This window comes from Corvus hawaiiensis, chromosome 9 (genome assembly GCF_020740725.1).
Source record: "Corvus hawaiiensis isolate bCorHaw1 chromosome 9, bCorHaw1.pri.cur, whole genome shotgun sequence".
Taxonomy (NCBI): domain Eukaryota; kingdom Metazoa; phylum Chordata; class Aves; order Passeriformes; family Corvidae; genus Corvus; species Corvus hawaiiensis.
In genome coordinates this window covers 30,062,546-30,086,148 of record NC_063221.1, presented here as the reverse complement: position 1 = coordinate 30,086,148, position 23,603 = coordinate 30,062,546, and the positions used below count along the sequence as shown (strand labels likewise).

The window sequence follows — 23,603 nt, the reverse complement described above, 5'->3', positions numbered from 1 at the left end:
CACAACTGGCTTCTACAGCAGAAAAGGGACGTTTTGGACTGTTACAGAAGGGGACTGAGCATCCCATCTTCTGGGATCCTTCCCAGATGGCACAGCTGGACACTGTAGGTCTGCTCACACCACTTGGTTTAGGTTCATAATGCCTCAGTTTGCTGGTGACAGCTCCCTGTCTTACAGCTCTAATGAGCACTGAAATGTTTTTGTGGTCAGGAGACTACGGGTGAGAGGTCTGTGGTCTCAGGAAAACCTAGAGATTACTTGCACCTAGTCTGGGTGAGGGAGGAGAGAGAGAAGATGCAAAATTGGAGGCACTTTAGTATTCACCACACATACAGAGCAGTAAATATGGACTTGGCTTCCTGATTCTGGGCAATGAAGTCAAAGTCTTGGATGTATGGGAGCCCTTATGTCCCAGTGAAATCACCCCAAGTGGGGGACTTCAGCCTAAGAAGTGAGTTCAACCATATCTTCCCTGAGTTTACTCCAGCAGGTTTGGGTGCCCCAGCACTCTCCATTCCTGGCTTTCTGAAATTACAAGTCTCCTGTAGATTTCATTTGATCCAGTAAAGTAAACCCTGAAAGCAAATGAGTGTCATTGACTCCAGGTTCATGAAGACTCACCTGGGCTGGGCCATGAAACAGCAGCTGCACCTGCGTGAAAACCTTCTGGGACGTGGCCTTAAGACAGACATCGAGGTGGTCGCTGCTATTCAAGAGCTTGCTGTGGTGAAAATGGCCCCACTTCCTTGGGTCTGACATAAAGAGGAGAGAAACAGCAAAATATTCCTTGTTGGAAATCAGGATGGGTCCTTGGACTTCGCTGGAGCCTGTTTGTTGACGTGACCTGAGCACGCGGCTCCCCAGGTGGGTGGGAGTCTCACACCTCCAAAGTGATGGATGGAACAACAGTGGTGGATGAGCTGTTACTTGCCTGAAAAAAAGTGTTTTGGGGGAAAATTGTCTCCAGTCATTCTCATTTTGCATGTGAATTTTCCTACATATGTTTCTAATCATTAAGAAATTCTGTAGCTTAAATAATGCTCTGAAAGTACGGTAACTGTTGGGCTACATTCTGTTGTAACCTTATTGAATTTCACTTCTCTGGAAAAAATAATGGGATACTATATCTTGAAAAACAAATGGTAATTGCATTTTTAACAGAATGTTTCTCTTTGTGTTTCAAAACCTTCTGCACACAGTTAGACATCTAGCCAGGGAAGAAGGTACAAAGCATATGGGCCAATTTCTGTCTGTTGGCTGTTCAAGATGCCTTAATATTCAGGCAGTGATGCCTGTGTGTCCATGCAATATGGCACAATTTATCTACGTGGTATCCTTGAGCTCAGGTGAGGTGGTCAAAAGCTGTGAACTGGGGTCAGGGGAGGTATTCAGGGAGAAACTGGGGGGAGGTGGGTCTACATCCTACTAGATGTGTGGGTGCGCATCCTCTTACAAATTCAAATTTGGGTTATTTGATCTGCAGAAGATCAATGTTCCAGCATTCATGGTGCTGACCAGAGGAACAGGTTCATCCTGCAGGTGACCAGGATCTTACAGATAAGGATCTTGTCAACACTGCAGAGACTGGAGTTGTCCAACAACATTGCCCATGTGCCACAGCGACGTGACTTCCTCGGTGCTTTGGGGATTTGCACATCACCACGTGCTGAGAACTGGGTTGATTAAAGCCTGGGACCCGAAATAGCATCGTTACAGTTTGATAACATGCTGGTGTTATTGTCTGCCAAGGTTAGGAGAGCCCTGGTAATACTGGAAGACTCTTCCCTAATTCTTAGTAAATCTGGCATGTTAAGAACTTTGTGAGGGGATGCACTTGGACATGTGAAGCTTCAAGGCAAAGGAATAGACTTGAGGTTTCTGACTGACAAGACACATGTGAGTACATGCAAAATGTGCTCCTCCTGCTAAAAATAACATTTCTCCTGTCAACCACGATGCACCCACCCCCACAACACCACCCAGAAGAACACATTAACACCTTGGCTTTGCACGTAGCCCGATTCACAGCAGCCACAAGTGGTAGAGGGATCTGCACTCTGTGCATGCTGACAAATCATATGGCACAGCGAGGAACAGAGGAGTGAAACTGGGCTAGCAGAAGTTGACGCCTTATCATCACAGTCCCTCTGAGCGTGCTGTAGGCTGACACCTCCACCAACCGAGTCATCTGCCCGGTGCCAGGATGAGGAGCACGAGCCTGCTATCCTGATTTAGCCTCTGGTAAGCCAGGCTTGGCTTGCCACACCAGGAAGGCTGGAAGAGGTGCGTGGATGCAAATGGTGCAGGAGCACCGTGGGTGCGCCGGCATGAGGAGAAGCAAAGCACATCCAACCACTGCTGCTCACAGCTGTGCAATGGGGACATGTAAAATCAAATACGCTTTATACACAAGTGATGTGAGATGTTTCTCCCATTACTACTCCCCGTTTGCTGCCTGAACCCCATCCAGGAACTTGTAAATAATATTTCAAAGCAAGAAGGGTTGGGTTGTGGATAACTATTGCCCCTAAAAAAGACTCCTGCCGTGGCTGAGGTGCAGGTCTGTCAGACAGCCTGTCTGTGTTTCTAAGGTAATGAAAGACATGGGCAGCAAAGCTTTTTAAAATGGTGATAGACTAGAGAATACCAGATTTTTTTCCCCAATTATTGTTTCCTATGAAAATCTGCACTTCTTTCCTGAAAAATTAAAGCTTTCTTTAAAGCTGAAGACACACCATCCCTGCCCATGACAGGAGGTTGGAACCAGACCATCTTTAAGTTCCCTTTCAAACCAAACCATCATAGGATTCTGTGACAGTAAAAATTGACCATCCTTCAGAATTTCTCACAGTAAGTTCTAGGCAAATAATCTGAAAACTCATTATTTACAGTTTTGCTTTGATATAAATTTAGATTGTTTGCAAAGTAAATTTCTTAAAAGGAAAAAAAAAGGAAGAAAAAGAGAGCTGGAACCAAGTTGTAGCTAAGTATCAGCAGGTGACCCGAGATTGATTCCGAGTCACAGAGGTCACTGTCAGTCCACTGCAGCCTTCCCCCAGGACAACATGAAGCTTTATTCAAAGGAGATTTTGGGAAAACCCAGGAGATTTAAATGCATGAGTTCCAATCTCATGGCAAGCACATGAGCCTATGTTCTCACTCTCGAAATTAAGCTCCTTTAACTCTCATTTGTGTGGCTGGGAGAGCCCTAGGCCCCCACAGTGTTTGCCTTGTCTCAACCTCCCCTGACAGCTCTGGCAAAGCCAGGAAGGCTTTGGTGGATGCTGAAGGCACCCAGCCCTTTGCAGATGGTGCTTAGCACTTAACAGGATCAGCCCCTCAGCCACTTGTGTGATGTCCATCACCTCAGATGCCTCACCATCCCTGAAACTGCACGATGCCCACCACATGTAATCAGCCCATAAGCTGCTTTCACCTCACCTCGAATGTTTGCCATGCCAATAATCCCAGTGGGGTGTCCATATAAAGGAGCCCCTTGTTCAGGGAAAAAGGGAGGAATGCTCTTCCATAAGAAAATTAGGGCGTTGACAGAGATGTAAAGCTAAAGGTTTGCAAGATTGCTTTTGTTGGTCCAAATGTTGTGAGGTTTTGGGGTTGGAGATCCTGGTGTTTAAAGTTAGTTATTCAGCAGGTGGTGTGGCAGCAGCTGCACATGGAAAAGCAGCTTCTGTCCCCAGTCAGCTATCAGCATTTTAGCTTTTTTTGCTTCTTCTCCAGTCCTTTCTTACTCCTGTTTTAGCAAATGTAACACCAGAATCAAGTCCCTTCCTGGGATGAAAACCTGCGAGTTTATCAGCCAAGATGGAACTTCAGTTTTGGCCTGATTTGGTTTCTCTCTTGGAAAAGCTGAATGGTCGGATGCTCTTGGTGGTTCTGGTCATTTTTCTTTTGATTATTGACTTTGTGAAAAAGAGACGACCCAGGAATTTCCCTCCAGGGCCGCAGCTCTTTCCTCTCGTGGGAACCTTTGTGGACTTTAAGCAGCCCCTCCATCTCGCACTGCAGAAGGTAAGAGCTCCATGGACATTTTCCCTACTAACATCTTACCCTTCCATGACTCTTGTCACCACACTGTGAAGCAGCAAGGGCACTCTCAGGCAGAACTAGGTATATAATAACCACATAAGGTAGATGACCCTTCTTGGTTTTATCTCTCACTATCACCTCCTCTTCCAGGGGAGTAGGAAGGTCCAATGGGAAAGAAATCCATAACAGAGGTAGACCTACATGTTCCCCCTTTTCTTCCCATCTGACTGTGACCATTTCCTTCTGGAGTCCACAAAGGGCTCTGAAGAGCTGGACCAGGCTGGGGGAGAGGTGAAAAGAGCTGTGTGAGAAATGAACTGTTTGGACTGTGAAGATCACCTCTGGAAATTGTCCTGTCATTGTCCTTGCTCAGAGGCCAATGATTCACCCCATCACATCTGAAAGAAACATTTAAAATCTTGAGTTATGTTCTGTGGTTTCTTCTGTGTTGCAGAAAGAGGCAGTGATCTCTCTAGAAAGGTTTCCACAGCTTTGACTCCCACCAGAGCCAAAAAGAGAGACATTTTATACATGCTGAGTATTCCCCTCTGAAAAGGTGGAAGAAGTTCTGGCATGCTGGCTGCAAAAATCCTTTCTGGTGACCATTTGTCTCCTGCTTTTGCTCAGCAGGCTGACACCAGCCTGTCTACCCTGGGTGTTCTCAGGCCATCAGCACAGGTGCTCCCTAAGGGAATCCTTGGGGAAGGCTGAGGCAGTGAGGTCAGGATTTTTTGTCAATGCAGACAGTTACTAAGAAAATTAATCCCATTCATTTACAAGCACACAATGCCTGAGACACCCATTTGGTCCCAGGCTGGTTTCATGAGTCACCACAGCACTTTGGGGTGACTCTGTGTGTCCTTTCATGTAGATTCATTCTAAGAAGAGGATGAGCTCCTTGACAGAGAGGAGATATGATCCCACTTTACTCTTATACCTCTCAGAGGAGACACTAATGACAGCAAAGTCCATGCAAGGAAAATGGCTGTAATTTGGCCATAAATGCAGTCAGGCTTAAAATTAGAAGTACGTTTCTAGCCATAAACAGTTAGAGCTCCTGTCTAAATGGGAGAGCTGGAGAAGAAACCACACTGCTCTAGACACAAAGTTGATGAAAGGGGTAATTTGTCGTGTTTTGCCCTCACCAGGAAGAGCCTGAGTGTGGTGACCCAGGTGGTGGGACAAAGCAGATGCCCACCAGTTCCAAAGCAAGTCACCTCCTTGTTACAAGCCAAACTGATGTAAACACTTGGTAAAACCCAGGTCACACAAGATAACAAATATAAGCAAACCATCTCTCCCACCCTACAGCTCTCCAGCCCCTTTTATGCCTTCTCCAGTCTTCACGGAACAGTTTAGATTGGATGGGACCTGCACACTTGGGTTTGGGTTTCTCTAGTCCCTTTGCTTCAAGCAGGGTTAAATTCAAAGCTAGATGTCCCTGCTCAAGGTCTTGGCAGGGTGAGTTTTGAAAATCCCCATCTTCTTGTTCTCAGAGGACAATGGACTCTCTTTCAGCTTACGGGTCGGTACGGGAACATTTTCAGCGTGCAGTTTGGAAGTCTGACATTCGTGGTGGTCAATGGGTACCAGATGGTGAGAGAAGCTCTTGTGCACCAGGCTGAAATATTTGCTGATCGGCCAAATATTCCACTCCTCCAAGAAATATTCAGAGGCTTTGGTAAGCACAGCTACCAGAATTTTGGGACAAAACTTAGATCTCTTTGGAATGATAACAGTTAGAGTGAAAGAAACAGGTTGAATTCAACCCTTGTGAACTGCACCTGTAAAACCTTGCACAGGGGAAGGAAAGAATTGAATTCAGACTAATAATCTCACGGGGGTATGTTTTAATCTCTCTGAGATTTAGGGGTGAGGATGGGCTCAAAACCAGATTTTAATGGAAGAGGAGAAATAAATGCAAGCTGCCCAGCAATCTATATACTTGCAGAGTTTCCCCTTGGTTTTCATTTCTCCTTTACTTTTCCTCCCTGGGTTGCACACAGCTCCAGAGACGGGGTGCTCCTGCCTGCAGCTCTGCCAACAGTGTGATAGTACTCAGAGTATTTTGGCTTACACCTTTTTTTCCCACGCAAAGTGACAAAGTAGCAGATTAAAGCAAATCCATAAAGCTAGATCTTTAGCATAAGCCAATTACTCTTGAATTTTAATTCCCAGGAAAAGTCATAGCCTTTTCCACATCCACAAGCTTTGTTTGCCTTGGTTTGGGGTTTTTGTCCACAAAGAATGGCTGTTTCTGAATCCTAACACTCACAAATGACCCACAGAGAGGATTGTTCACCTGTTTTTTCCACCTACAGGGCTCATATCATCGAACGGGCACATATGGAGGCAGCAGAGAAAGTTTGTTTTAGCAACACTGAAAAGCCTTGCAGTAAATTTTGAGGGAAAAGTGCAAGAGGAGAGCCGATACCTCGTGGAGACGATTGAGGAGGAGAAAGGTGGGGGATTAATGCACAGCACCATGCTCAGAGCTTCCAGCTAAATGAATGATGAGAAGGAAAACTCTTACCCCAACACAGCTCCAAACGTGCAAAACATTTCTTCAATAGCTCAAATCTCTATCTTACACTTCCAGATTCTGCCTTTTAGCATTTATTTTAGACCTCAGGCCTCCTATTTTAGTTCTTCCTTATTAATATTAAGTATATATGTACTAGGTGGTTATTAAAACGTGTTTATATGGCTGAGGAAGTGTCTCGTGCATTCTGTGAAGGAATAAATGCAGCTCTCCTGCTATCAGGCACTTCCACTCAGAGGCTTAGTTAACCTCTGCTTGTCCTTGGTTTGGCAAAGTATTTTAAAACTTGTTTAGTCAGGCTTTCCTTTTGTATCACACACAGATGAAGCATGTGCCTTGCTCTTTTATGGTCCAGCTTTTAAAAACTGCCAGAGGGATATTAGTAAGAATAATTTGTATGTTGGTACATGGGTGATGTTGCACTTCAGCTTTAAATAGAAGCAGATGGGGTTGAGCTAATTCTATGGAGCTATATATAGTACACAAGAAAGATCTAAAAGGGAATTGTGAAATTATATACTAAACTTGCTCCATTTTAATTGCTGTTGCACTGAACAGGCCAAATACTCCATGTTGCCAATTGATTATAGTCTTCTATAGTCCTGATCAATAAACTAATTAAGCTGCTGGTTTGGGCCTTTCTTCCCATTAGTAATGACAAATAGTGATCATGTCCATCACTCTAATATCTGAGCACCAGCCCAGTTTAATTACTTTCTTGAAGAGTGAAGAGATCAGCAGTCCTGCGAGGAGTGCCTTGCATTTCAAAGTGATGCTCAACAGCAGCTTGGGGTTGGACTGGGCTTGTCACTGAGATCAGTCTCTTGTCACAGCAAGTGGCTCTCCAGGCTGCTGAAATGTGCTTGAGGAGATGAAAGTCTCTGCTCAGTAGCTCTCCCAGGGAAGACAGAGGTGACGAGCATCACATCACACTTCACTTTATAATTGTGCTCTATGGGCCACATGAGCTATTGCTAGGGTTTACAGGTGGGCACAGAGATCTGCAACCCTCTCCCCACTCTCCTTCCTTGATTTCTTCATGGTGGACAACTAAAGCCCCAGGGCAATGGTATTTTTGCAGTGTGGTTAGTCCTGGGCTCCCTGCCCTGGGCCAAGCTTTGAGGGACCATCTCCTGGCATTTAAAATTGGCACCAAACACATGTTGGAGCGGGCAAAGTCGACAGCCACAGCATGGCATGTTGCTGGTTGTTTTCCCTGGAAAATGCTTCAGACCCTGCTTGGGCAGCTCAGTGATAATGTCACTGTCTGCCAGCAGCCTGGGCTGGACACAGGATGGGATGTCCTGGCCCATAGTGCCCAGGTTCCAGTGGGATACTGGAGGTGATGGGGGTGGTGGGTACCCCAGGACATGGGGTGAAACCTGAGCACCACCATGGGTGAGACGTAGGCGAGGTCTCACCCTGGTTCACAACTGTGGATCTGGTAAAGAAAATGATTTTGACTGAGACTGTACAGGAAAAAAGAATGAAAGCTGTCTTTAGAATCACAGAATCATGGAGAGATTTGTGTTGGAAAATATCCTTAAGTTCATTGAGTCCAATCATTAACCCAGCACTGCCACGTTCACCACTAAACCATGTCCCCAGGTGCCACATCCACATGTCTTTCAAACACTTCCAGGAATGGTGACTCCACCACTGCCCTGGGCAGCCCCTTCCAAAGCCTTGCCATCCTTTCAAATGAAGAAATTTCCCCTCATATCCAATCAAAATCTCCTCTGGAACAACTTGAGGCTGTTTCCTCTTGTCCTGTCCCTTGTTCCTTGGGAGAAAGGACCAACCCCCACCTGGCCACGACATCCCTTCAGGCAGTTTCCTTTCCTTTTGTTTCCTCCAGGACAACCATTTGACCCCCACTACAAAATTAATAGTGCTGTTTCAAATATCATCTGTTCCATCACTTTTGGGAACCGCTTCGACTACCATGACAACCGTTTCCAGGAACTGCTGCACTCCCTGGCTGAAACGCTGCTGCTCATCGGAAGTTTCTGGGGCCAGGTAAAGCCACTTGGATGCTTTTCCAGCTTCAGCTGCATGTAACAGCTCAGAAACTGGGGTTTCTAAGGCACTGATATAATCTGCCTTTTCCTGTAAAAAAAAAAGTCACGTTTAAAGGAAAATGACCATGAGAATTGTATTACATTAGATGGGATTTATGCACAAAGTCCACCAGGAAAGTAAGGAAATATTGGGGCACATGGAGAAAAAAAACCACTACATAATTGTAAAACCAATCTTATTCCTGACATAACCAAAGAACTATGGGAAAATCTTAAAAGTATCTGTTTCTACCAAAAGAAGAATTAGTAACACAGTGAAAATTCCTATCTTTTCCTTCATCCATATCTCAACAAGTTTCTCAAATAACTTTTTAATGAAAAAATTGAGATTCCAGGTTTAGAACCAAAATAGGTGGATTTGGTGATGTATTTTCTGCATGGCCACACACCATGGGTCAGGTCTGTCCCCTCCATGGGGACACACTAAGGGGCTCATCTGCATCCACCTCACCTGTGGCCACCTTACATTAGGGGGCAGCTTTGGCCACTCAGTATTTAAGAACTTTATCAGCAGAAAACATCTGTCCAATTCTTATCTTGTTTGCCCTCGTTTACACCTGTGTAAGTAAGTTTGTACAAACTGGACCACTGTAGCAAAACTGACTTTTTTTTCCTGGTAGCAAGCAGAATTAATCAATTGTCCCATCCTCTCAACTACAATACTTGCTCTTTTCTAACTCAAGAAATGCTCTTTTGCTCTGTTTAATTTCTCACCAGCTTTATAACGCTTTTCCTTGGATCATGAGATGGTTGCCAGGACCCTTCAGGAAAATCTTCAGGCACTGGGAGAAACTTCAATATTTTGTGAAAGGCATGATCGCAAAGCACAAGGAGGATTTGGACCAGTCGGAGGCAGGAGATTATATTGACTGTTACCTGAAGGAAATAGAAAAGGTAGGATGGAAACACCTCAAACCACCTAAGGATTAACCCACAGAGTGAGCAAAGAAGACTCAAGGCTGTTTTGTCAGGGGAGCTCTTGCCTCACACGTTGCCTTCCCCTCCCTACCTCTGCCACATCAAACTTTAGCAGCAGCAGAAGCCTGATCACTTTGAAAACACACAGATTTTTCTTTTTTTTTTCTGTTTGAAAGGATTTACACTTTGTCTTCTTCCCTTTTTCGTTCTGTCACACGGCGTAGGAGGACTCTCAGGGAACATGTTCATGTTTCTATGAGCGCTTGCAGGCCTGTGTTTGCTATTGTGAAACTTGACATTTAAAAATGCTACCTGCTTTCAAGAGCCGCTCTACAGCAACCAGGGTGTCTTTCAAAACAGTCCTCAGGGCTTGAAATCCAGTGAAAGTAAAGGCTGGAAATTTCCAAGCCTGAGGGTAGATAAAAAAGGAGCAGCAGGACTTCAGTTACACACAGGTGATTTAGGATTGGGTTTTTGAAACCATCCCCTCCACAGTAAGAGTTTTCATTGCCATGTTTTCCCTCCAAGTTTAAGGGTGACACCAGCTCCTATTTCCACGAGGAAAACCTGCTGTGCTCCACCTTGGACCTGTTCTTAACTGGGACTGAGACAACGGCGACCGCCATCCGCTGGGCTCTGCTCTACATGGCCGCGTACCCCCACATTCAGGGTAGGGCCACTGAGGGGTCCTTTGCTTAGCCCAAAACTAGGCAAGGGAAACTCAGGAAACAGAGTTATCCCAGCTCTGCCACATCTTGGATCTGCCTGTGCCGCAGGTATCTTATTGGGAACCTTCTGAAGACAAGTCTTACGAGGAGCGGTTGAGGGAACTGGGAGTGTTTAGCACAGAAAAAAGGAGGCTTGGGGGTCCTTCTCACACTCTACAACTCCCTGAAAGGAGGGTGCAACCAGGTGGGGGTAGGTCTCTTCTACCAAGGAACAAGTGATAGGATAAGGGGAAATGGCCTCAAGTCGTGCCAGGGGTGGTTTAGGTTGGATATTAGGGAAAATTTCTTCATTGAAAAGGTTGTCCAGCCCTGGAACAAGCTGCCCAGGGGAGTCATGCAATCACCCTGGAAATGTTCAAAAGGAGTGTGGATGTGGCACTTGGGGACGTGGTTTGGCAGTGTTGGGTTAACGGCTGGACTCGATCATTTTAGAGAGTTTGCCCAGCGTTACAGATTCTATGAAGAGAGATATTTTGAATTTTTTTTTGCTCCCCACAGAGAAAGTTCAGCAGGAGATCGACGCCGTGGTCGGGCAGTGCCGGCAGCCGTCGATGGCCGACAAGGAGAAGATGCCCTACACCAGCGCCGTGCTGAGCGAGGTCCTGCGCATGGGCAACGTGGTGCCACTGGGGGTGCCCCGCATGGCCACCAGCGACACCACCCTGGCTGGCTTCCACCTGCCCAAAGTGCGTGGGGACCACCAGCCTTCTTCCTACCAGCCTTCATTCCACCAGCCTTCATCCCACCAAAGCAGGGTCTTCGTGGCCCAAGTCCCGAATCTCACCTAGAGGGGAACCATCCAGCAGGATCATATAGAAATACCACAATTATATAGAAAATACAAGCCTTCTTGATGGATTCTGTGGGACTGTTATGGGTCTCACCTCCTTAAAGAGGATAATTGTGAGATCCCTACGGTGTTGGCCCTAATTTCCAATTTTAAAAGGTTTATGCCTTAAATTTTACAAAAGACACCCTCCACACATTATGGGAATAGAGGGTTAAGAAACATAGGAAAGCAAACAGTTTGGGTTTGTTAATTCCAGAAAATATTAAAAATCATCTGTTACAAGTAGCACTTGATGAAAGGCAGGTAGTGGGTGTTGTTGCACACACACTGCTCTGCAATTACAAAAACAAATATGGGATTTATATATAACTGGTCTCTCCCCTCTATATGACTGGTTGCAATGAGACAAATAAAAAATCCAGGCATTTTCCTCCACATTGATCAGCATATTTCTCTTGCTGAAGGAGAATGTGGAGATAAACCAGATCAGTTTTTTTTAAAAAAATATATATATTTAAACAAATTGATTGAAAATTACTTGATTAAATTGCTTCAAGGTCCTATGGGAATGCAGTACTACCAATTTAAAGTTGGTTTGCATTAACATCACCTGTTACTGCAGCTCAGGGTGCAGATCAAAACTCAGCGATATGTAAAGGCACACACAAGTGAACAATCCTGCAGACTTTCACCCTCATTTAATTGTGTAGCTTAGGGGGAAAAAAAAAAAAACCCAAAACGTTTTGCCCTTAAAACAGTGTAGTTTACAGAGCTAATAATAACCCAGTCTGACAACACGTCAGCTCCTCTCCTCCGCGTAATCGCCCCTTTTCTCCACCTCTCGCAGGGCACCACCCTGATGACCAGCCTGACTTCGATAATGTTCGACAAAAACGTGTGGGAGACTCCAGACACCTTTAATCCCGAACATTTCCTGGAAAACGGCCAGTACAGGAGACGGGAGGCTTTTCTGCCCTTCTCTGCAGGTAGGATGATGGATGGGCAGGTAGCTTTTCTTTTTGCAGAGGTTTTATTTTTTCCCCAAGACACTGCTTATAGAGTAGGAGGTACTGCTCCTGTCCAGCTTCCAGCCCATCCCCACAGTGAAAATCCCAGTCACAGTTAATAGTGGCTGCTCGGAGTGGGAAGGAAATCAGTTTGTTATTGAGGGATAAAAAAAATAAGGTTTTTCTTCTTGCACAAGTTGAGTAACTGGGTTGTTCAGACTGTTTCCGCTCTTTGCCTCTTGGAACAGGCGCAGTTTGCTCGGCAGTAAACTTCTGGGGAAGGTTTGAGCAGATTGTGTGGGTGAACATTGCCACCTAACCTTTCCAGGAAGAAAAGCTGCCTCAGCCTGTGCAAGGCAGCGCAGGCCAGAGGAGGCTCAGAGGTGGCTGGAGCTCGCTCAGGACTCCTCCAGGTTATTTGTGCTCCTTTTGCAGGCAAGAGGGCTTGTCCCGGGGAGCAGCTCGCCAGGACCGAGCTCTTCATCTTTTTCGTAGCCCTGCTGCAGAAGTTCACCTTCCAGGCCCCGGCAGCGGCCGCGCTGTCCTTCGCCTTCACGCTCAGCCTCACGCGCTGCCCCAAGCCCTTCCAGCTCTGCGCCGTGCCCCGTGGCTGAGCCAGGCCCGGAGCTGCCCCGGACTCCCAGTGCAGCCCCCACAAACTGGGAACTGCCCCTTCTCCTGACCACCCCAGAGATTTTGGGCTGAAATGATGGGCCCTAGAGGTCCAGCACCAGCCAGCATCTGGGTGGCAGGGGAAAGGCACAAGGGCCACATCCTGCACACTGCAACAAACACAAGCCTTGTGGCTCTTCCCTTCACCTCATTCCTGCTCCCCGCTACCAGTCTGAAAAAATGAATGGATTTAAAAGCCTTCTTACCTAATTTCCACTGCCAGAAACTTCCAGGAAGATGTCTGCCAGTTGCAAATCATGGTTTGATGTTGACTTTTCCATAGGGGATATGTCCATCACCCAGAGACCACTTAGCAACCCCTAATATTGCAGCACCCAGATAGCCAAGGGCTGTGTTTCCTGAGGTGTCCCTGCTTAGAGGGAGCAGCTGGCCTTGGACATACAAACTCTAGACTCATGACTCAGCACCAATCTGGACTTTAAGGTAGCCATAGCCAGTCCTGAGCCTCAGGTGGGCTTGGACTTTGTGTGATGAACACTCCCTACAGCACCACATTGCTGCTGTGTGATGGAAATCACAGAAACAAGGAATGGTTTGGCTTGAAAGGGACCTTAAAGATCACCTTGTTCAACCCCTCTGCCATGGCCAGGGACAATTTCCCCGAGACCAGGTTGCTCCAAGCCCCATCCATCCTGGCCTTGGACACTTCCAGGGATAAAAAATATCTAAGCAGAGATCTCTGCAGCAGCAGCAGCAAGCATTTTTTGGATCTCATAGAGTATGTGGAAATTTTAGTTAGGAGGCTACAGGGGAGTAGAAGCATCTTCTACCAAAGCCCAACCCAAGTGGGATGGCACAAGGAGCTGTGCTTCCAGCTGGTCTGGAAGGGCTATAAAAATACATTATTGCAGTTTTAGTGTAGAAAAGCAGAAGGTTTGTGGTAGTAGAATACAAATCAGAAAAGTTGCAATAAAATAATCCCCTGGAGTTGCTGGGGAGCAGTTCACCTGAAGCCCAGCAGAAAAGGAAGCAGCAGAGAGTGCTGGGAGGGTCATAGCCGTGGCGGCTCAGTGCTGGCCCTCAGAAGGAAGTGTTGGAACAGTGTCTTTGTGGTGGGAAATCACAAGTTCAACACTTCCTCTCTGTTTCTGGCAAAGATTTGTATCTGTGTGTGACCGGCATGGAGATAGCGTGGGGCCAAGGAAGTGGCTTGGGACAGGGCACCCTCCACAATGAACACAGAGCTTCTTCTGTACTAGGTGTCTTTGGATAAGAGTTAATTACATATGCAACTTCCTTTTATGTGACCAAGCATTCATGCTTAGAAATGCTGTCTCCTGTGTGCTTCAGTTCGGAGTATAGTCACAGCAAAGATTATTCTTTTTCCTCTTGTTTTTTTCTTGCTTCTCCCCTTTCATAAATGACTTTTCTGTGGGTACCCACGTAGGATATGGAATAGTTAACAGGAAAAGAGGATTACATCGAGTTCCATTTCCACCGGTTTTCTCCTCTCTGCCCGGCAATACCGGCTTTGCTGCGGTACAAAGCAATCCCTGTGCAGTGACAGATTTATGCCACAGGGGAGAGTCCTCTGCACATCCCATCCGTGCCACGCCGGGCGCCCGAGGATTCTGTCACTGAGTTGTCCTTCCGACTGATCACTATAATCCTATTGCGTTTTTAATTATTGTTTCACAGTCACAGGCTCCCATGTTGTGTTTTTTTGTAAAAGGGAAAACATAAAAGATCCAGGGACTTTTTTTTCACCTATGAAGTCTTCAAAGCCGCTCGGCACTAGGCACTGGTTTCTCTCCATTTTTTAATTTGTTTTGCTGTAGGTCTGACCTCTGGCATGTGGCTACTAGCTTGTATTATTTGCACTGGCTTAGCAAATAAATGTTGATCTCTCTTTCATTTCCAGCTTGTGTTTCCTTGTTACTTTGGGGTTTCCTCTCCTACTCATGGAGAGAATAAATGATTAAACTCATCTTCTTTTTCTTCTTCTTTTTTTTTTTTTTTTTATCATTTGGGGAAAAATACCAAAATTAAATGCAATGATGCCATACCTTAAAGGCAGGAGGCACAAATTTGTTTACTTGTTGAGTGGATCCTTTCATGTCACTGCTGGGGAACACGTGCATCTCCACAGGTTCATGCCCAAGTGTGCTTAAAAACCAGAGGTAAAAAGAGAGATTTTCCTCAAAAACAGGTTTTTCCCCTTTAAATTCCACAATAAAACAGAGATTTGACTTCTCCAGCTTCCCAAGGAGAGCATGTGTATGGCATCACTCCAGTGGCTCTGCTGCACCTCTGTGCCCTGTCATCAGCACTGGACAATCCCAACAGCCACAACTGATGCCTCCAAAAGAGAGAAAAGGAACCCAAACCATCCCCAGAGCAGGAGGTGGCAGCTGATGACCGCAAAGGGCTGTAGCAGAGCCACGTGGTGCAAGGGCAAAGTGCTGCTGCTCCCTGCGCCTTTCACAGTAAAACACAACATACACATCAAAATTCCATGTGATCTGTGTGTGTGAACACCACTCTAACCCAAAGCTGCTCCTGGGTGGGAAAAAGCGGCACATTCTGCTGCCAGCTACCACTGAAGGGCTCCAGCCTGCAGAGCTGGGCATCTGCATCAGCTTCTCAGCACCTGCCTGAGCTCTGAGGGGCTTTGGGTCGTAACCTGTGGTGAAGGACAAGGTAAGTGGGAAGGGGTGGCTGGAGGGCTCAAGGCATGGCCAGAGCAAGCTGTTCTGCCTGCACCCGTCTGGTGGAGATCAGAAAATGACGGTGCTTCGGAAGCGCTGAGTTCCGGGACAGCTGTTTACTCCCAGCCCACGTCACCAGGCACACAGAAACACAAAACTGAGTCAGAGGGTTTGTGAAAGGTTTGTGCAACCTTATCTCGGATGTCCCCTGAGACCTGGGGCTTGGCCCAGGACTCCTCATACCAGCGAGCGAGCTGCTGTAAACAAGGAAAGAGCACAAGGCTCTCGGAGCAGCTGGAGCCTCCCTGGCGCTGAGAAGCCGACACTGAAACGCACGGTGAGGACACCAGGGGGGAGAGAGCAGGGTTCATCCCAGGAGATGGGCTTGTGGGAACAGCACAGTGAAGCTGCCAGAAGGTTTTGATCTCAATTCCACAAAGCTCATTTCTGTCCTTTAGACAAGGGCATGGAGCACTAGGGTTTAGTAAAGTACTGAGGGGAGGCTGGAGGGGAAAGGGGAAGCTGGGGGTGTTCTGATTTATGGTGGGGTTTTTTTTTAAATCAGATCAGAGGAAATCTGATTTAATCAAGAAGGGTTTTAATTGCTGCTGAAAGCTGGGAAAGCAGGAGTCTGAACACAGCCTCTAGACCAGGCCAGCAAAAGCCACTCCATGCTGTCCTGTGTTTGCACCCACAGCTGTGCCAGCGTATCATCCATCTTCCCCTGGCCCTGGGGGCCTCAGTGGTGCCCTGTGAGCTCTACCTGCTCTGACCTGCTGTGGGACACATCCCTGCAGAGCCCCACCATCCAGCCATGCTGCACTTCCCCTGGGACAGCATCTCCCTCCAGACATTCCTCATCTTTCTCCTTGTCTTCCTGCTCATCACTGACTACATGAAGAACAGAACTCCAAAGAACTTCCCTCCCACCCCCTTCCGCCTTCCCTTTTTGGGGCACCTCTACCTTGTAAACTTCAAAGATCCCGTGGCCTCAGTGAAGAGGGTATGTAGGTGGGTGGGCAGTGTGGGGAAGGGATGGAGGGATTGCAGCTACACATCTCTGGCCATGCAGGGAAGGGGATAACCCAAACACCCGAAGGCAGGCAGGAGGTTTGCCCTCATTGACAACACTTACCTGAGTACAAGGAGGGGGATGTGTGGAGTGATCCTGTGGGCAAAGGTCACAACATGATACCACAGGTGCAGTCACAGATGTATGAACCCTGTAGGTCTGAGTTGGGGCTGGGATGGGGTGAAACAAAAACTGGAAAAACATAGGACTGAAAAATCAAACCTGGTGAGGCTTACTGAATTTATGGCAAATTAACACCAACTCCAGATCACCGATTCAGGAAAAGAGGAAAGAAAAAAGTCTGTGCCCTCAGGCAGAGTGCACACATTCTGTCTCCCCTCCCACTCTTCCCATATTTTCACCCAAGTCCCGTGACAGGGCCGTCCCAGTCTCACCAGGCACATTCATTGCAAATGAAACCCCTTTTATTCATGTCCCCTCCCAGCTGAGTAAAAGATACGGTGACATCTTTGGCATGCACATGGGCAGCATGAAGTTAGTGATGGTAAGTGGGATGCGGCTGGTGAAGGAAGTGCTTGTGAACCAAGGGGAAAAGTTCATGGACCGCCCTGATCTTCCTCTCGACGAGGAGATCTTCAGCAAGATGGGTGAGTTATCCCTCAAGTAAGAGCCAAGCCTTGACCCTGCAGAGGTCTGAGACAACTGGAGAGTGGAGAGAGGGCAGAGCCCTGGAGCTTTTCTCCCTCGATAGGGGATCAGCCCTGGCTCACAGGGGGTGTTCCTGCCAGGACTGATCTCCTCCACCGGGCACCTGTGGAAGGCACAGAGGAGGTTCACCCTGACCACACTCCGAAACTTCGGCTTGGGGAAGAGGAGCCTGGAGGAGCGCATCCAGGAGGAGTGCCAATACCTCGTGGATGCATTTAGGGATGAGCAGGGTGAGTCCCACAGCCCTCATCAGCTGTGAAGGCAGGAACTGGTAGGGCCTGTTATAATTTCACTGCCTGCTGAGAAATACCCCACCTTGCAAGGGATGCTACAAACCTGCCAGCATCCCTGCTCCTTTCTACAGGTGCTTTGCCTTCCAGCTGGTTGGGGAACGCAGCCAGGCAACACCCACTGCATTATTCATAGCCCACCTTCAGCCTACTCCTCTCTGGGAAATACCATGTGTGCATAAACGCTGATATTTCCAATGAATTCGAATGACATCCTGCAGACTTTGATTTCCAAAGTAAACAAACATCTCCATAATCTGATTGAACTGGGACCACTGGGGTTGCCCTGCCAAGCTTGGCCAGCTCATGGGGTCAGCCAGGCACCCCAGGAAGGCACTGACATAGGACAGTGCCCATGAGGGGCCACTCAGTTCATTCGTATTTCCTGACTATTTTACCTCTGACATGTGTTTTCTTCTTTTCTGAGAAGAATGGAAGAGAACTGATCTTTTTCTTCTCCAGGGAATCCTTTCAACCCTCAGTTTAAAGTCACTAATGCTATTTCAAATGTCATCTGCTCCCTCATCTTTGGCAATCGGTTTGAATATCACGATGAGGACTTCCAAAGGCTGCTGAAGCTGATGTACGACACGACTGTCCTCCATGGAGCCATCACGAGCCAGGTACAGCCCTCCTCCCACCAACGCAGGGCCACGGTTTCGTCTCTGGAGTCAGCCTCAAAAGTCACAGTGCTGTCATCACCAAACCTGTCATTCCACGTTCCTTTGCACAGGATAGATTTGCCTGTAATTTCTTTCTGCTTTCAGTTCAAGTTGTGCCATACTCACACTGCTCTCTCTCACCCAAAATCACTTTTCCTGCCCACTGATTGTCAGCTTGTCTGCTGAAACACTGAGTAACACACAAGTTACTCCATAATGAGAATTCTACTCTTCTGGACCTGAGCTATTTCCACCAGGTCCAGAAATTCAGCAAGTGCAATTGCAGACTCCAAGTTTCGATGTCAGAAGAGTTTTTTAAAGTCATTTATTCAATTTGTTGTTCTCCTTCTGTGTTCAAAGCTGTATAACAACTTCCCATCTATAATGAAGTACTTACCTGGAGCCCACCAAACCATTTTTAAAAACTGGAGGGTGTTGAAAAAATTTATGCAAGAGCAGATCAACAAACACAAGGAGGACTGGAACCCCTCGGAGTGCCGAGACTACATCGACAGCTACCTGCTGGAGATTTCCAAGGTCAGCAATGGGGAGAAAACCCTACTGGGGCAGGGCTTAGCCATCAGAGGGGATGGGAAATGAGCCCAGATTCTCCATCTGAGTTGCCTGTGTGGCCTCTTATGAGCTCAGGACAGATACCAGGTTCAGGCCACCACCAGCAGGATGGGGATGCAGGGGGGTCAGCAGTTTCTACCAAAATCCTTGCGGGGGTCTGGACCAAGCCTGGTGCCAGGACACCCTCACTGTTCCTGTGGCACTAACACATCCTCTCATGAAGGACAACGGCAGTGACACCTTCCAGGAGGAACATCTCACGGCCTGCACACTCGACCTGCTGGTAGCCGGGACCGAGACCACGTCCTCAACCCTCCGCTGGGCTTTGCTGTTTATGGCCACGTATCCAGAAATTCAAGGTACAGTTAAGAAAACTCAGTGTTTTCCCTTGCTTTTATCTGTCACAGCTTTGTGAGAGAGCAGTTGGGAATGTCCCCACACTTGCATAAGAGGTGTAAACAGTGGCCCAGGTCCCTTGGTGGACCCTTACAGCAATAGCCTTGTAATGTTCCGCGGGTTGCTCCCTGGGCTGATTCCTGCTCTTTCCCCCCAGCCCGGGTGCAAGCCGAGATCGATGCAGTCATTGGCCAGGCACGGCCACCAGCCCTGGAGGACAGGAACAACTTGCACTACACCAACGCTGTCATCCATGAAGTGCAGAGGAAAGGCAACGTTATCCCTTTCAACGTGCCAAGAATGGCATCAGAGGATACCCACTTGGATGGCTACTACATCCCAAAGGTAAATTCCGGAGCGCTGGGACTCCAGGGAGACTCCCAGTGCCCCAGGGCACAGTGTGCCAGGCCAGGTCCCTCCTGTGCAGACAGTGTCCCTGCCCAGAGTTCGCTCCTGCTGAACATGGATTTTTGCTATCCAATGTTCTCCAGTTCCCTGAATGGTGCCACACCCCCACACATGCCTTTGAGGCACAGATCCCAGCTCTTACAGAACTTTGACCCAAGTTTACAACAGATAAAAACAATGCTGATGAGGGAAAAATGCAGTTATATAACCACACCTCCAAACAGAAAAGAAGTAGAAAGATCTGGGCATGCAGTGGGGTATGGCACAAATAATTTTGGTAGGATTTGACTGTGGATGTTCTTCCTGGAGAGGAGACTGGAAGATAAAACTGCCCCTCTTGCTGTCAGTGCTAGAGAAAGTGTGATTTATTTTTCTTTTTTTTCCTCTTAGGGCACTCTTGTAATGACAAATTTAACCTCTCTGCTGTTTGACAAGAGTGAGTGGGAAACCCCTGATGCTTTTAACCCCGAGCATTTTCTGAAGGATGGGAAGTTCTGTAAAAAAGAATATTTTATACCATTTTCTGTGGGTAAGACTCGCTGACTTGTGGTGCACATGTGGGCTTGAGTTTCCAACTGCAGGGTGGAGACAGAGAGGAAAATAGCAATGGAAAGGGCAGATACACCCTGGGACGTTTTGCCCAAACTGCTCCCATGGCCTGCCCCAAGTACCACAGCCACACTTGGGGCTCTTTCTTGTCTCTCTTCACACTCACAAAAGAGAAATGAGGATGAATAAAAAACCATGTAAATTCCAGAGACCTTAGGAACACCTTCACCGAGGCAAGAGCAGTGCTCCGTGCTCCTGCTCCCACATGGCTGAGCTCACCAGGGGCCTCACTGCTGCCACAACAGGGTTCCCCAGCCAGCAGCTCTCCCTGGGAAAGTTGCTTTCAGCACCTGTTTCCACCAGCATCACACAACTCCTCTGGTAGCTCTCTTTGGTGAGCTCTCCCAGCATGGGCATGGTCCAGGCTGTGTGTATGCGTGTGAATTGTCCTCACAAAGTCATGCAATTTGGGGGGCAGACCATACTGTAATGCCAAAGTCGTTACTGGGAAGCTTGGTTTGGGTTGCAAAACTCATCCAGGAATGGGATAACACAGCTAGACCGTGGTCCTAAGGGTGGGCAGAGCATTTTCAGCAGCAAAAGCAGAGTCTGAGGATGTCGTGGGTTGCTGTCTCCGCAGGAAAGCGTGCCTGCCTGGGAGAGGTGCTGGCCCGTGCTGAACTCTTCCTCTTCTTCACATCCCTGCTCCAGAAATTCACCTTCCAGGTACCCCCAGACACCAAGCTCAGCCTCCAGCCCATGATAGGCATTGCAGTGGCCCCACAGCCCTACAAGATCTGTGCTGTGCCTCGGTAGGGAAGCCTTGGCCACCATCCTCACATGGAAAATCCTCTGTGAAGAGTGCTGAAAACAAGCTCTTGACAGCTCCAGGGGGAGGCTAGGGGGTTTCTTTCTTTCAAAGCAATTGCAAAAACATTTCTATTGCAAGTAGACCTTGCACCCTGTATCCTGTGATAATGTGATCAGGTGATCAGTCTGGGAGCTACCAGAGCATTTTTAGGCTTGCCCTATGACACTGTAAATGAATGAGAGGCTTAGGGCTTTCCTAATTTTATGATGGATGGCCATGGTTCACCTTGGCAAAATGAGGGATAGAGACTGCATTGTTGAGGCTGTGGCTGGGTACAGTGGAAGGGCAATATCAGCCTTTGTTTTATAACATTAACACCAGTATTAATTTGACATTTCCTTAATATGTACTCCTCTAAAAAAATGTCACTCTATAAAACCTGTCCCATGCATCAATAAATCTTTACCAAAACACTTTTGTCATGAAGTGTTCTGCAAAGTGAAGACCAACACAGGTCATGTCTGGCACTGGCTGTGGGCCCTGTGTTTCTGCCCCTGCAGTGCTGCAGCACTGCAGGAGGCTGGCACTGTAAAAGCAAAGGCAATTCCTACAGAAGTGATGGAAAAAATGATCCTGACAGCACAACTAGAATTACAATATGCAAAATCCTCCCTGTTTACCTGCCCAGCATCATGGAGTGACTGGTGTGTCCAGGAGCAGCGGGGTGAGCTCCAGCAACACATGACATGGTTAAGCTGCACTCAACAGTCTCATGAGGGAAAGAGTGCCTTGGAAAATAACAGCAACAAATTACTATTTTAAACCATCACCTACACAGTGAAACCAGCCCAAGATAGGCAACCAATGGTTAACACCAGGAAATGCACTGAACTGGGAAACAGCTGCACCAGAGGACCCCGTTGAAGCTGCAGCTCCCAGGAGCAGGATGGGGGCTGCCTCAGGAAATCAGCACAACACCAGGAACACACACCTCCAGCTCCTGCTCTCCTGCTGAGGAAATGATCAGAGAGCAATCTTTTCCTCTTCATTTTCAATTTTCCCTGGATGTTCCTAGAGGAAGCAAATTTCTCCCAGGTGAACACAGCTTCTGACAAAGCTCCTTCAGCACCGGGCTGGGTGGGGGGTTCTGCCACCTCCTCTGGTGTTCTGTGCCAGTGGAAACAAGAGTTTGGACTGAGATAGGTGTTTCTGGTACTTGAGGCTGTTTCACACATCCATAAGGTGGAGAAAAGAGGACACATGGTGGGACACAAACCAGCCCATTTATAAAATGCAGACTTGTCTCATCCCATTCCTAGTGAGAACCTGGTCAGCCCCCGCCCCCCACCCCCCTCCTTCTCCTCATGCCAGCTGCCATCCAACCTGCTGCTGGCACGGGCTCCCACACCTCCCCTTTCCAGCAGAAACAAGAAAGTCATTTGACTTTCTAGACCTGATACCCTTTCTTTTCCTTTCCTGAGAGAAGCTGAAGGGGAAGGCTGCATGCCTGGAATTGACTGGGAACAGGGGAGGGGAGCAGTGACGAGTTTCTGCTGTGTGCAGCATTACTCCCAAAACACGTCCAGTTCACAGGTGTCATCTGACTGTTTTGTGGTACTTTGTCCCCCAGTGCTCTGCTCAGATTCCCATTTCCTTTCCCAAGCTTCTGCTCTATCCAAAAGCTTCCTCTCTAGGCCTCTGCTAGGTTAGTTAAATTCCAAAAAAAGAATGCATTTCACAAGCTTCTTGAGTATTTTGCCCCCCCCCCACCAAAACATCTCCCATATGTGACCGACCTCAGCTCCTCCTTTCCTTTTCACTCAGGGCTTTCATCCTGCACTTCTCTTCCAGGGACACCCCTCCACAAACCTCCTGCTGCAGTGCCTGGCTCTTCAGGAGCTGCCAGAAAGCTGCATACAAACAGGGTCAGGGCTGAACACATCCTGCAGCTTGGTTAAGGCTTCCTGCACAGCTGAGCACCTCTTCCCTTCCCTTCTCCCTCACACACCTGCAGGTTTTGGTGTTCAGTGTCTGAAACTGCTTTTATGTCCAGCCTCAGAAAGCAGGAAAAACAGTTCTTCCATAATGCCTTCACACTCTCTGGGACAGGCCCTCCCATGCTGAGGAATCAACGCAGCTCCTCATCCTCAGATCTTCGCTCTGGAGGGCTGAAGGCTGCCTGCTCTTTCCCAACATCACTTCTGGGTTGGCGGTAGTGCTCAGGGAACAAGAGAGCTGACAATGAGGCTAAGAATGGAGCACATCAATCACCTGCAGAGCAGCCTAGACAGGGCAGGCAGTTTTCTTTTCCAAATAAAAGCAAGCAGAGTGATTTAGAGCTGTACCTGTCCCCTGTGTCCTCGGAGGTGGGGCTGAAGACAGGCAGAGACCCTCACCTACCTCAGCAGCAATAATTACTGACAGGGTCATTTCACAGCTCATCTGTAGAGGGGTTTAATCTTTTCACTTCACAAGGCCCCCTGCCCAGCTCTGAGACAACTGTCTGTGGGCCAAGCAGAGGGAAGCAGCTTTGGGAAACAGCAGAGGAGAGCAGCACAACTCATTACATCCATACCCCCATTATAATACATCTTTATCCTGAAACAGGACATTTTAGATGGTGCAAATGTACCAACATGTAGAACCAGGTAATGCATTGCCCAGAAACAGCATCTCAGGACCATTAAATACATTGCTTGGAATAAAGACACCAAAAAAC

At 47.6% G+C, this 23,603-nt stretch overlaps 2 protein-coding genes across 2 annotated transcripts; both read left to right on the top strand.

Moving 5' to 3' along the window:
• The first annotated feature begins 3,492 nt into the window (after positions 1 to 3,492).
• LOC125330271 (cytochrome P450 2J2-like) lies at positions 3,493 to 13,409 on the top strand. Its single transcript, XM_048313237.1, has 9 exons — positions 3,493 to 4,029; positions 5,566 to 5,728; positions 6,369 to 6,509; positions 8,448 to 8,608; positions 9,388 to 9,564; positions 10,117 to 10,258; positions 10,815 to 11,002; positions 11,954 to 12,092; positions 12,549 to 13,409. Exons 1-9 carry the CDS (start codon positions 3,823 to 3,825, stop codon positions 12,725 to 12,727), a joined length of 1,497 nt encoding a protein of 498 aa, XP_048169194.1. The 5' UTR covers positions 3,493 to 3,822; the 3' UTR covers positions 12,728 to 13,409.
• Positions 13,410 to 15,560: 2,151 nt separating this feature from the next.
• On the top strand, positions 15,561 to 21,357 carry LOC125330272 (cytochrome P450 2J2). Its single transcript, XM_048313238.1, has 10 exons — positions 15,561 to 15,791; positions 16,152 to 16,457; positions 16,972 to 17,134; positions 17,276 to 17,425; positions 17,948 to 18,108; positions 18,508 to 18,684; positions 18,944 to 19,079; positions 19,274 to 19,461; positions 19,915 to 20,053; positions 20,714 to 21,357. Exons 2-10 carry the CDS (start codon positions 16,269 to 16,271, stop codon positions 20,887 to 20,889), a joined length of 1,479 nt encoding a protein of 492 aa, XP_048169195.1. The 5' UTR covers positions 15,561 to 15,791; positions 16,152 to 16,268; the 3' UTR covers positions 20,890 to 21,357.
• The last annotated feature ends 2,246 nt before the right edge of the window (positions 21,358 to 23,603 follow it).

Excerpts from the sequence above, each read along its gene's own strand:
- LOC125330272 (XM_048313238.1), top strand. The coding sequence starts at position 16,269 with ATGCTGCACTTCCCCTGGGACAGCATCTCCCTCCAGACATTCCTCATC. Across the intron at positions 18,685-18,943 it reads ACCTGCTGGAGATTTCCAAG|GACAACGGCAGTGACACCTT; the intron begins GTCAGCAATGGG and ends CCTCTCATGAAG. Across the intron at positions 19,080-19,273 it reads CACGTATCCAGAAATTCAAG|CCCGGGTGCAAGCCGAGATC; the intron begins GTACAGTTAAGA and ends CTTTCCCCCCAG.
- LOC125330271 (XM_048313237.1), top strand. The coding sequence starts at position 3,823 with ATGGAACTTCAGTTTTGGCCTGATTTGGTTTCTCTCTTGGAAAAGCTG. Across the intron at positions 5,729-6,368 it reads AGAAATATTCAGAGGCTTTG|GGCTCATATCATCGAACGGG; the intron begins GTAAGCACAGCT and ends TTCCACCTACAG. Across the intron at positions 10,259-10,814 it reads CGCGTACCCCCACATTCAGG|AGAAAGTTCAGCAGGAGATC; the intron begins GTAGGGCCACTG and ends TGCTCCCCACAG.